This window comes from Chiloscyllium plagiosum, chromosome 9, assembly GCF_004010195.1.
Source record: "Chiloscyllium plagiosum isolate BGI_BamShark_2017 chromosome 9, ASM401019v2, whole genome shotgun sequence".
In the NCBI taxonomy this organism is placed as follows: Eukaryota; Metazoa; Chordata; class Chondrichthyes; order Orectolobiformes; family Hemiscylliidae; genus Chiloscyllium; species Chiloscyllium plagiosum.
This window is the reverse complement of record NC_057718.1, coordinates 86,963,666-86,976,680: the sequence shown is the minus strand read 5'-3', so window position 1 is coordinate 86,976,680 and position 13,015 is coordinate 86,963,666. Positions and strand designations below refer to the sequence as shown.

Below are 13,015 nucleotides of genomic sequence, written 5' to 3'. Positions count from 1 at the left end.
CCCCCCCCCTCCTCTAGCTTATCTCTCCACGCTTCAGGCTCTCTGCCTTTATTCCTGATGAAGGGCTTTTGCCCGAAACGTCGAATTTGCCTGTCCTCGGATGCTGCCTGAATTGCTGTGCTCTTCCAGCACCACTGATCCAGAATCTGGTTTCCAGCATCTGCAGTCATTGTTTTTACCTCGGAGAAGGTGACCGTCCCACCCAAGCTTGTCTGGCGAGAGGTTGATGAGATCATTAGCAGACAAATGTGGTGAGGAGGGACTTGGGTCAGAGCAGAAAAAGATCAATTTCCTTTACTTTTCTAGTGAAGTGAATGCTATGTCTGACTCTTAAGCCAGGCCCCTAGGAACTCAATCACTGTAGGCACACCATATGCGGAGCTCAAGGATGGAAGTTGCTCCTGAACATGGAGGAACTTGTGCTCAGGTTAACTACTGCTCCTCCAAACATCGACTTCTCCACCTCCTGATGCTGCCTGGCTTGCTGTGTTCTTCCAACCTCCTGCCAGTCTACCGTTAAGACTCAGAGCCAATGCAATATTTAGAATATGTCAGAGCTGATACGTCAATTAGCCAATAGCATTGGTAATAGGGACGAGGGGTGCCTTATCTCTTATCTTTGGAAGAAAAGGTAATGGTGCTGATGGGGAAGAAGTGTCACATTTGATATTTGCATGGATTAGGGAGCTATGGAAATTTCCAGCCCCTCACCCTGCTCCTGCCAAGATGGGAATTCTGGACGGAAAAATTGGATAGATTTTGCAGTCTTAAAAGTAGGCAGATTGAGAGCACTTCATCCTATCTGGCAGCATATTAAAACTGCATTTAGGAGTTTCATGCTAGTTTTTGTTTCTTTGTGTCCCAGAGGTTCTGAAATGAAGTTGAATGGACAGATCCTGGCAGCACCAAGGCAACCACCAGAAGCAGAGACACCTGAGCAAGAACTGTCATATTTTACAAGGGGACCCTTCCTAAAGTCTACACCATGCTATGGAGAGTTCAGCAGGCCTCTATGATGTCTGAGATGTGTAGGAGTGTGCTGTAGGGTACCACCTGACTTGTCCAAGCAGGGGAACTCTGGTCTTGGGTCTTGTAAAGGACTGGGTAGCCATTTCTTCAACTGATAACCCTAGTCTCATACAAATTATTCAGTGTTTTCTTTTAGGGTGGGAGGGCTTCAGCTATGGCAGCCTGGATTGACAGAGGATGATGAGCCGGTGGCACTCGGCATGAAAATTAATGTACACAGGCAAGAAATTCTTTTGTGCAGTCGCAGATCAATTGACCAATGAGAAAATTTTACTGGCACTCAGTGGGTGGATTACTGAACTAAGTAGAAGCAATCACTGATGCCCTGACCCTGAGGATATCTTGCAGAAGTGAAACTCACTGCCCTATGTGCCTGTGAGACCTGTGCTTGGAATTGCAGATTGTACCCAACTTTTGCCAAGTAGGGCTTGAGTGACCTGGGAGATGCAGTAGTGCTCACCTCTATGAAATCCCTTTCACTCACAGAATTGTGTTTTGCTTCTTAAAGATGGGAACACCACCTCACAATGGTAGGAAGAACATTTCCAAAAAATCAACAACCATGAACCTGGTTGATTCACAGTGCCAGCTGATATTGTCCAGGCTATATCCAACTCCCTTTGGTAAGAAGTCATTGGGGTCATGCAACAAGCAATCAATCAATGAAAAACAACAAAGTCTTGGCTCTAATGGTACAGTCTTCAAAGATGATAGACATTTGCTCACATCAGGACTTCATGCACTCATCTTACAGATTTGAAAGGATAAAGATCTTCCTCACATCAACTTCAGGAATGCAACAATTATAATTACCTTTACGAAGGGAAATAAATCATTGTGTGGTAACCATCAAGGTATTTAACTCTTGTCAATCACAAAGAAAACCTTAACACACAATCTCCTCAACACAAACATCCTGCGGCACAGGAAGTCATCCCAGAGACACAATATGGCTTTCAACCCACCAGAGAAGCCTCCAACACAGTCTTTCTTGACAGACAAGAAGACTGATAACAATAACAGGAACTCTTGACTACCTTCAATGACCAGACCAAAGTATTTGATTCAGTGATTAAATATTTCACTCACATGAGGTTCCGTGGATTGTGTTCCAAAAGTCCAAGAAACTTCATCTCAATTCTGCAATTGCTAAATAATAAAAACACTGCAACTGTCTTGATTGGGAGCTCTAAAACAATACCTTCAAAATCTACACAGGGGTCAAACAAAGCTATGTGAAAACCCCTTATCATTTACAATCTATCTGACAGTGGCTATTTACCTCAAAGATCAACTGCCCTTTGGTGACAGTATTAATTCAACTCTCAAATGGTTAATATTTCAGAGGAAGACAAAGAAAATGCTCCAATAGCATTCTGAAGCTCCCCTATAAGCCTGACAACATTGATAATGACTGGGTGGAGCTTGTTACCAATCATTCAAAATAGCAAAAACTTATCCATCAATTTGCAAGATGCTTTGAGTCATGTCTTGATGATGAGGGACAGCAGTGGCAGAGTAAGAATGAAAAGGGAGAAAATCCTGCACTCCAGATCCCATCACCATTGACACCAAATGCCCAAAGATCACTGGGTTGAAAATCAGTTTGCTCGAGCACATGAAGATCCATGGCTGAAGATCTACCTTGAGTAGGCTTCAGTCTTGAATCAAGGAAAAGCCTGCAGCAATAAATGGGTTGACTATTAGAAGTTTCAAAATGGACATGTTCAATTGCTGACATGCCAAAATCACCTATATCTAAGGATAACTAATGACCTGTATCTGGGTATACAACACTTGTAATAAGAGTCAGATGTTAAAAGATCAGTAAAAGATCATGATTTTTTTTTAACAAAACATACTGGTGTAATTGATTAACTGACCAGACTTGGACTTTTTACAGCTTTGTCCTTTTCTTTAATTGGTTTGGCTAAGTCCCATTTCTCAGCATTCACATCCGCTTCATTCCACTCCGGCCAGAGTGGATATCGACTTTTTCTGGATTCAGTAATTCCTCCTGTACCTCCACAGCTCAGAACAAATGAAGTAGTACTGAAGAAAAAGAAGAGATGACCACAGGTCAAGATGGATGACGTTAAACTCACCACTTCACAAGTACTTCCGGAAAGTCAACCTCAATAAATACAGTCAGTTATTAAGAAGAGGAACAAATGCTGCCGACATAAACATTCATGAAATAAAGGACTACTTGGGTTCTTAAAGAACACTGTATGAATTTTAATAGTCAATTTTTTTATGCTTGTTGTAAGATAAAGTGTTATAAATGTAAAACTGTTGACAGTTCAAACAAGGTTTTGAGAAGGTAATTTGTGAGTCCTTCTCCTTATTTCTTTCTGCAATTTAAATCAGTTGCAGTAGAGATACCTGCCCAGATAAACACAAGTGCCAAAATCTCACAGGTTGTTGAAACCATTAATTGAGACATGATAAGGCATTCTAAGTCTTTGAGCTATTAAATGTACCATTAGTTCAGTGATGACAAGGTTGCCTTGGACTGAATCCTCTATATTATTTCTGGTGTACTACGCTTCCCTTCCTAGCTGGAAAATGGCATATTAACACCCCTTTTTAAGAAGAGAGGGAGGCAGAAGACAGGAAAGTAGAGGCTGGTTAGCCTGACCTTGGTCTTTGGTACGATTTTAGAGTATATTATTAAGGATTAGATGGCGATACTTGGAAGTGCAATGGTAAAATAGGGCTGAGTCAGCATAGCTTAATCAAGGTGACGTCATGCCTGACAAATGTTAAAATCCTTTGAGGAGGTAGTGAGCAAGTCAGACAAATGAGAGCCAGTGGATGTGATCTATTTAGATTTCCAGAAGGCCTATGACAAGGGGCCACACAGGAAGCTGCTATATAAGAGCCTTGGTGCTAAGAGTAAGGTACTGGCATAGATACAGGATTGGCTGATTGGCAGAAAGTAGACAGTGGGCATAAAGGGGTCTTTTTCAGAATGGGAGCCGGTGATGGGTGAAGTTCTGCTAGGATCCAAGTTGGGATCACAACTATTCAAATTATACATTAATGATCTGGATGAAGGAACTGAGGACATTGTTGCTAAGTTTGCAAAATACAGAAAGATAGATGGAAGGCAGGTAATAGAAGTTGAGGGGCTGCATAAGGTTGTGGACAGGCTGAGAGAAAGGGCAAAGAAGTGGCAGATGGAATACAATGTGTGAAAGTGTGAGGTAATGCTCTTTGGTCAACAGAATAAAGGCATCGGCTATTTTCTAAACACAAGAAAGCTTTGGAAATCTGAAGCACAAAGGGACTTTGGAGTCCTTGCTCATGTTTCTCTTAAGGTTAACAATAAGGTTCAATTGGCAATTAGGAAGGCACATGCAATTTTAGCATTCAAAATGGCTAGAATACAAGAGCAGAAATATACTACTGAGGCTGTATAAGGCTCTGGTCAGATCCTATTTCAGTATTGTGAGCATTTTTAGACCCTGTATCTGAGGAAGGATGCACTGGCTTTGGAAGGGTCTGAATGAGGTTTACAAGAATTATCCTGGGGATGAAGACCTTGCCATATGAGGAGTGGTTAAGGACTCTTGGTCTGTACTTAATGGAGTTTAGAATGATGGGAGGGGATCGGAATAAAACTTGAGAATATTGAGAGGCCTGGATAAAGTGGAAACAAAGATGTTTCCACCAGTAGGAGGGACTAGGAACTGAGGGCACAGCCTCAGAGTGAAGAGATGACCTTTAAGAACTGAGATAAGGAGGAATTTCTTCAGTCAAAAGGTAGGACTCATTGCCACAGAGGGTTGTGGAGTTCAAGAGTTTGGATGTACTTAAGACAGAAATAGACAGATTCTTAATTGGTAAGAGGATCAAGGGTTGCAGGGAGAAGGGAGGAGATTGGGATTGAGAAACATATCGATCATGATCGAACAGCAGAGCAGACTCCTTGGGTCGAATGGCCTAATTCTGGTCCTATCTTTTATGGTCTAAGTTACAAATGTCTTCAAAACATTATGAAACAAAGGAGAGTAGATTGTTCCTGAGTGGGTTTATTCATAACAGTATCAGATTGAGTCCCATCTTCAAACTGGGACCCTTAGGAGATTCCAATCTGATGGCACTCAGGGATACTGTGACAGGTGAACAAGAAGGATAAACCTTTCCACCAATCCTCAGTCAACTTCCTTGGTGTGAGCCTCTGCTCCTTATCTATTAGTAGCTGCAACCATCTTGTGTTTACTTTCAGGTGGATGGAAAAGATCCTGTAGAACCATTTCGAGAAAGCGAGAAACTCTTTCTGCAAACATCATAAAGCAGATCACCGGGCATTATCACACTGCTGTTTTTGGAAGCTTGCTAAGCATTAATTAACATTCTAACAGTGAATACATATCAAAAGAACTTCATTTTAGAACATGTTGGGACATCCTGAGATTGTGCAAGACACAATATACTTGCAATCTTTGATTCAAATGTTCACAATCCTACAGACAGCCAGCCAGGATTCCTCTGGCTCTTTGATTCTGACCTCTTGCTCATCTCACCCCACCATGGCGAGTGTGCTTTCTGCCAAATAGGCCCTAAATTAGAAAATCCCCTTATGTCTCTTCCTCTCCACCGATAAGATGCACCTTGAAGCCAACTCTTTGGCTGAGGTTTTAGTCACTCTTGCTCAGGTTGTATGGAACTCAATGTCAATTTTAACCTGGTTTTGCTTCTGTGAAGTGCCATGAGATGTTTTATAACATTAAAGCAGTTACATAAATGTAAGGTGTTGCTGAAATAGATGAGCTGTTGATCAAAAGGAATAATTAAAAACTTGACAGTTAAAATTTATCAGGGTTTCCAACTCTTATGCATATATGATCCATGTGCATTGACCTCCGACTGAGAATAAAATTATCCTTTTAGGTATTTGATCCTTAAGTTATATTAATACATAAATACCTTACACCACTTAAAACTCCAATTGTGTTATCCTCTCTGCATAGCTCAAAATATCATGAGCAAAATTCTCACAGTAATTCAGTCTGCAGTTGTACAGCTACACAAACAGCAATAATTTGATGAATCAGGTACAAGTCACCACAGAAACTGGTGACACTGCCCCATTGATACTTGGGGCAGTTGACAAGCTGTCATGTAAAGGGAACAAAACAGCTTAAAATAATCACTCATTTTCTGCATAAATATAAGAGTTAATTGTAATTATCTACTCATGCACATACCAATTAATACAATCACCTCTACCCACATACATCCTCCCAACCATCTGCATTCCCTCAGATACTGTACTCATTACACAAATTTGTGGTTGTATTTCATGCCATGTATTACAAACTCAAAATGCCTTGCACCATCTAGGTTATTTTTCTTGACAGAACTAGGACTTGCTCTTTATTTTCATTAAAACCAGTTACCAAATGGGAGAACACCAAACTTGAAATATTTTACACTTGTTAAATATCTCTTGCTGTGATCTATCATACTTGTACAGTGGCAAAGTGCCTCAAGGAAATTCATTTCCTTGACCTGAGGCTGGTAAATGTGAAAAAGATGCTGGAAATGCACTCATATTTTGATTCAAAATAACCCGAGATGGATCTGTGGCACAAGCTCTGCACAGGAGGTTATTCCTGACCTCACTTCTGACTGGTTTGATACTATCACTCTCTTCCTCTGCTTACGAAACTATTACTGATAATAATTAGTAAGGTAAACAGTCTTTCTCATTTAATGTTTTCAGGTTCTGTAATTATACTTCTGAATATCAGAAATGGACACAGTTATTATATGTTTTTAAATATGCATTCATGGAATGCGGGCATCACTTACTGGCAGTATGTGTTGACCATTCTCGAGAAGGTGATGATGAGCTGCCACCTTGAACCATTACAGTACAATGGTGTAATTATTCCACAACTGCTTTTAGGGAGAGAGTTCCAGGATTTTGACCCAAGGACAGTTCGAGAACTATTGTATATTTCCAAGTGACTCTGGTGAATGTCTTGAAAGGGAGTTTGCCGATTGTAGTGTTCCCATGTATCTGCTGCCCTTGGCCTTCTAGAATTTAGGGGTTGACTGTTAGAAGTTATTGTCTGAGGATCCTTGATGAATTTCTGCAATATGACTTATGGATGGGACACAGTGCTGCTGCTGTGAGTCAATGCTGCACATTTGTGGATGTCTATCAAGTGAGCTTCTTTGTATTATTTTAAGCTTCTTGAGTATTGCTGGAAGTGCACTCATACAAGCAAGAGCAGAAAGTTCCATCACATTTCTGACTTGTGATTGTAGACAGGCTTTGGGAGCCAGGAGGCAAGTCATCCTCTACAAGATTCCTAGTTCCTGACCTACTCTTATACTATTTATATAGCTTGTCCAGTTTAGTTTCTGATCAAAGCAAACCCCTTGGACATTGACAGTGAGAGATTCAACAATGGTAGTGTTGTTGAATGTCAAGAGGCAATTATTATATTTCTCGCCATTTGGAGATATTGTGTGGACTGAATGTTATTGGCCACTGTCAGCCCACAAACTGGATATTATACAATTCTTGTTGCATTTGAACATACAGTCTGAGGAATGTTAAACACTGTGTAATCATCAGTGAACATCCCCATTTCTGACTTCATGTTGAAGAGGAGGTCACTGAAAGCAGCTAAGTCGGTTGGGCCAAGGACAGTGACCTGAAGAACACTTGTAGTGATGCCTCGGAACCGAGATGATTGACTTCCAATGACCACAACCATTTTCCTTAGTCCCGCATTGACTCCAACCAACTTGTCCCCCTAATTCCCATTAACTTCAGTTTTACTAGGGCTTCTTGGTGCCATATTCAGTTAAATGTGGCCTTGATGTTGAGGGCGCTCACTCTCACCTCACTTCTGAAATTCATGTCCACGTTTGAACCAAGGAGGAAGTGAGAACTGCAAATGCTGGAGATCAGAATCGAGAGTATGGTGCTGGAAAAGCACAACAGACCAGCAGCATCTGAGGAGCAGGAGACTCAACATTGTCTAGAATAGCCTTTATTGTCACATAGACAAGGAGGTATCATTGTTTGTAGTATATTTGAATTTTCAAAAAGTGTTTAATAAGATTTTGTGCTACGTATAAAGATGTATGGCATTATGGGTAAAGTATTAGCATGGATAGAGGATTGGTTGACTAACAAGAAGCAAAGAGTGGGGATAAATGAGTGCTGTTCTGGCTGGCAATCAGTAAATAGTGGTGTGCCTCAGGGATCAGGGTAGGGATCACAATTATTCAGAATTTACAAACACAATTTGGAGTTGGGGACAATGTGTCATTTGTCAAAGTTTACAGATGACACTGGTAGCAAAGCAAAATGCGCAGAGGACGGTGAAACTTTGCAGAGGAACTTAGACACTTTAAGTGAATGGGCAAAGGTCTGGCAGATGGAATACAATGTTAATAAATGTGAAGACATCCACTTTAGTAAGAATAACAGTAAAAAGGACTGTTACTTCAATGTGCAGAGCAACTTGGGTGTCCTTGGGCATGAATTACAGAAGATTGGTCTGCAGGTACAACAGGTAATTTGGAAAGCAAATGGAATTTTGTCCTTCATTGCTAAAGGGATTGAGTTTAAAAGCAGGGAAGTTATGTTGTAGCTGTATAGGGTGCCGGTGAGACCACACCTGGAGTCCTTCGTGCAGTTTTGATCTCATTACTTGAGAAAGGATGTACTGGCACTAGAGGGGTTAGAGAGGAGGTTCATTAGGTTGATTCCGGAGTTAAGAAGGGCTGAAGAAGGGCTAATGCCCTAAACGTCGATTCTCCTGTTCCCTAGATGCTGCCTGACCTGCTGCTTTTCCAGCAACACATTTCCATCTCTGATCTCCAGCATCTGCAGACCTCACTTTCTCCTCCGGAGTTAAGAAGCTTGGCTTATGAGGAGAAACTGAGTTGACTGGCATTATATTCATTGTAATTTAGAAGAATGAGGACGGATCTTAGAGAAATATATAAAATTATGAGGGGAATAGATAACATAGACGTAGAGAGAATGTTTCCACTGGCAGGTGAAACTAGGACAAGAAGGCATAGCCTCAAAATTAGGGGGAGCAGATTTAGGACTGAATTGACAAGGAACTTCTTCACCCAGAGGGTTGTGAATCTATGGAATTCCCTGCTCAGTGAAGTAATTGATGCTAATTCAGTAAATGTTTTTAAGACTAAGATAGATTTCTTTTGAACAATAAAGGAATTAAGGATTATGGTGAGAGGACAGATAAATGGAGCTGAGGCCACAAAAAAGATCAGCCATGATCTTATTGAATGGCGGAGAAGGCCTACTCCTGCTCCTAGTTCTTATGTATACCAGCCATGACTCTGAAATCAAGCTGACAGTCCAGTGTGGTGTAGAAGGAATGCATCACTGTGGTGCTGCCTTTCAGATGTGTCTTTAAGCTAAAGCTCCAATTGCACACTCAAGCACATGTAAAAGATTCTATGGCATTATTTTGAAGAATAGCAGTTACTCCAGGTGTCCTGGCCAATATTTATTTCTCAATCAACATTACAAAAATAGATTACATGATCACTATTGTTTGCTGTGCACAATTTGGCTGCAATGTTTTCTAAATTACAACAATCACTACACTTTAAAGTATTTCATTGACTATAAAGCATTTTAGGACTTCCAATGGTCAAGAAAGTGACCACATAACTGCAAGTCCTCCTTTATCTTTTTCACACAAGAGATCATTGCACACAATTTTGACTCATGGAAGAAGATATGTTCTTTACAAAGATTGAGAATTAATTAGATAGAAAACAGAAGGATAAATAGGGCATCTCTGTGCTGCCAGGCTGTGACGAGCAGGCACTATATGGATCATTACCTGGACCTCAGTTATTTACAATCGATATTAATAACTTAGATGGTGAGACTGTATGCAACATATCAAGGTTTGCTGATGATATAAAGTTTATTGGCTCAGTATGCAGTGTGGAGAAGGCAAAGCGGCTATAGCAGGATATAGAAAGATTGGGTGAGTGGGCAAGAATATGGCAGATGGGAAATCATGTACCATAGGGTGAAGTTATCCACTTTGTATGGAAACTACAAAAGGAGAATTTTTTTGAATGGTGAAGTACTAGGAAATGTTCGTACTCCAAGGGACTTGGCTGTCCTCCTTGAGCTGGGGGTATCTGCCATTCTCTGCTCCTGAGCTACACAAATTATTAGTGAAAATGAGTGCAAATAGAACTAGAGATAACCTGGTGATGGGGTTGATCATTGGCTCAGATGTGTTGGGGAATGTGACAAGTCATCTTCCCAAGGATCTGTACTGAGTGCCTCAGCTCTTCACTGTATACATCAATGATTTGGTTGAAGGAATAAAGAGTTGCATATCAGAATTTACAAGTTACACCTTTGGAATCACATCATTACAAAAGGGACATGAATCTGAGAAAGACAAACTGAATTATTTCCTTCATGGGAAGAGACTAGGGACTATAAAGGTGATCTAATTAAGGATTTTAAAAACATTGTTAATTAGCAGAGTAATGCAGAAATAGAAGGCAATATCAAAACCAGAGCTTGGTCATATTTAAAGACAGAAATGTTAGTGGAAATATGCAACTCGCTCCCTCAAAAGACTGTGGGTGCCTAAAATATTTGAGACTAAGAAACTGAATGCAATGACCCTTCTTCTATGTCTATCTACTTGAAACATGTTACCTGAGGAATATTTCTTGCCTGCAATATCCAAGGAATAGCACTCAAAGGATGTTTCACCCTTTTCACAACATTCATGGTACATGATATTTTAGAAGACCGTTGTGTTCACCATAAGCTAAACCTCAGCTTAGTGGGATTGCGGGTAGCAGAAATCTCCTATTTCCGCCCCTAGGATAGTAAGAAATCAGGGCACTGAGGTGGGGGTGCTAATTGATACCTTCTGAAATTTATGCTGCTTTGTTAACCTAGGCTCTACAAAAGACTGTGGAAGAGAATCAGGACAGACAAGAGAACACCCATGGTAAATCACACATAGAATGTGAAACAAAGGGCTGGAGTACATAAAACACTGAAAGTTATGCCAAGGGGAATTTAGATTTCATATGTACTCTGTAAATGATTTCTTACTGGAGAATACCATAGAAACCCGTGCTTTTCTAAAGAAAATCCATACAATCCCCATACAAAATATAAGTTCTTCTACCATAAATTCATTTTGGCATTCCTCACAAAAACATGATTAAGTCAATTTCTGTTATTTATCTGAACACTGTGCTTTGAAGACCTGTGCTTTGAAGAACGATTTTGACACCATTAAAGAAATGTTTCATGCCATGGAAACTAGTTCAGTTATTTTCAGTATTCCCTTGACACAAATAAAGACGGCAGCGGATGTTCTTCCAGTTGACTGAAAATGAAGCAATTATCTACTGACCTATTAAAACTTTCTACATTAAGACAAGATGAATAAAAAAATTAAGAATTTATTATTTTTATAAGATATCATTTCTGAATTATTGTCAGGAAACGCACAGTCCATCTGTGCAACCTGATAATGTCAAGCTGAACCATATTTGATTTACTGCCATTTCCTTATCTGGTGTAGACTGTTTTAGTCATTGCACACCATCTCAACTACTTTTTTAAAAATGTTTTCTTTCATAAATATTCCAACTCCCATTATTTATATGCAGAACATGTTGGGTTGAGGGACTTTATAGATAATGTTGGGTCCTGGGTATGTGTTATTCTTTGCAATCATCGCGTATCCTTCTGGCAGAGGAAGGTAACAGGGATTGCGAGAGTGGGGGAAGTACAAAAAGCAGGAAGGAGGGAAGTAAGCTGGAAGCAATGGAAATAGGAAGGATGGAAGAAAGTGGGGAGGAAGGAGAAGGGGAAGAATGGACAGGGAGAGGGGTAGAAAAAAAGACAGAAGAGGAGAAAAGGGTTAGGGAATGGCAAGGCTGGGGATGAGTAGGGGAACAGCAGAGGAAAGGTGAAGAAGGAAAGGGGAAAAACAGGGAAAACGAGGCAGGAAGCAGAACAGAAGCGAGGGGACCAGTGTAGAAGCTGGGGAGGCAGAATGGGAGGGAGGTTGAAATGATTTTTTTGGACCTCCACTACTTCGAGCATTTCATTATTTAGACATTACCTTGTTTTATTCCTCTCACTTCCAAAGTAGAAAGCTTCTCATGTGTCTATATTCGAAATCTATTTGCCATAGTTTTGCCCATCTAATAATGTGACTCTTTGTACCAATGTTATGCCTTCAATCACTGCCTATGTTTCTCTCTTTTTGTCATTTGCAGATTTAAATATATGGCTTCCTAACTAATCTAAACAAGTTCTGAACAAATATGTTAAGAAATATCTTTATAAAAAGGTTCATTAGCATGACTAGGAGACCGTAAAGACTGCAGATGCCATTGTGACTACTGTTTACAAACCCTTGCAGCCTCTCTGTGAATATCCAAAGATTTTCAAAGGTAGAGTTACCCCATCTTATTTACAGGAACCAGTAATTTCACCACAACAGATGCTAAGCCTTTAATTCCCTGGTTTTGTTTTGTCAGCTTCTTTAAATATTGGAGTGATATATACAATTTTCCTATTTAAACAAATAGTTCCCAAATAAAGAGAATTATGGAACATTACAGGATTCTGGGTAATCCAAGATGGAGGACAGAAAAAAGTTGTGGCTGTAAGAGTTGCTCCCTTTTTGAGGTATTTTAGGTGTTGGAGGTGATTTCCTTGAATTCCAGGAGCAGCAATTACTGTTTTATGAGCAGTTGCATTGTTTTGGAACTTTGAGGGAAAAAAGATCACAACAACGGCACTTTAAAAAGGTGGCATAGAAATAAAGGCAGAGACCAAATGGTCAGAGAAAGAAACTGACACTGCTGTCTGACACATCAGTGAATCTGCACAGTTACTGCCATTGCTGTTTGAATTCAAGTATCTCTGAATATCAGAGTGCATCTTGGAAAAATGAACAAACAGAGA

General features: G+C 40.2%; 1 protein-coding gene across 1 annotated transcript in view; it reads right to left on the bottom strand.

Moving 5' to 3' along the window:
• The window catches only part of adgb (androglobin), a 261,632-nt gene extending 253,863 nt beyond the window's left edge, over positions 1-7,769 (bottom strand). The window contains exons 1-3 of the mRNA XM_043696854.1: positions 7,593-7,769; positions 6,037-6,152; positions 2,913-3,156 (exon numbers count right to left, since the gene is read on the bottom strand). Coding sequence (XP_043552789.1) covers positions 2,913-3,156; positions 6,037-6,152; positions 7,593-7,769 — 537 coding nt within the window. The remainder of the gene's footprint in view (positions 1-2,912; positions 3,157-6,036; positions 6,153-7,592) is intronic.
• Positions 7,770-13,015: the final 5,246 nt, after the last annotated feature.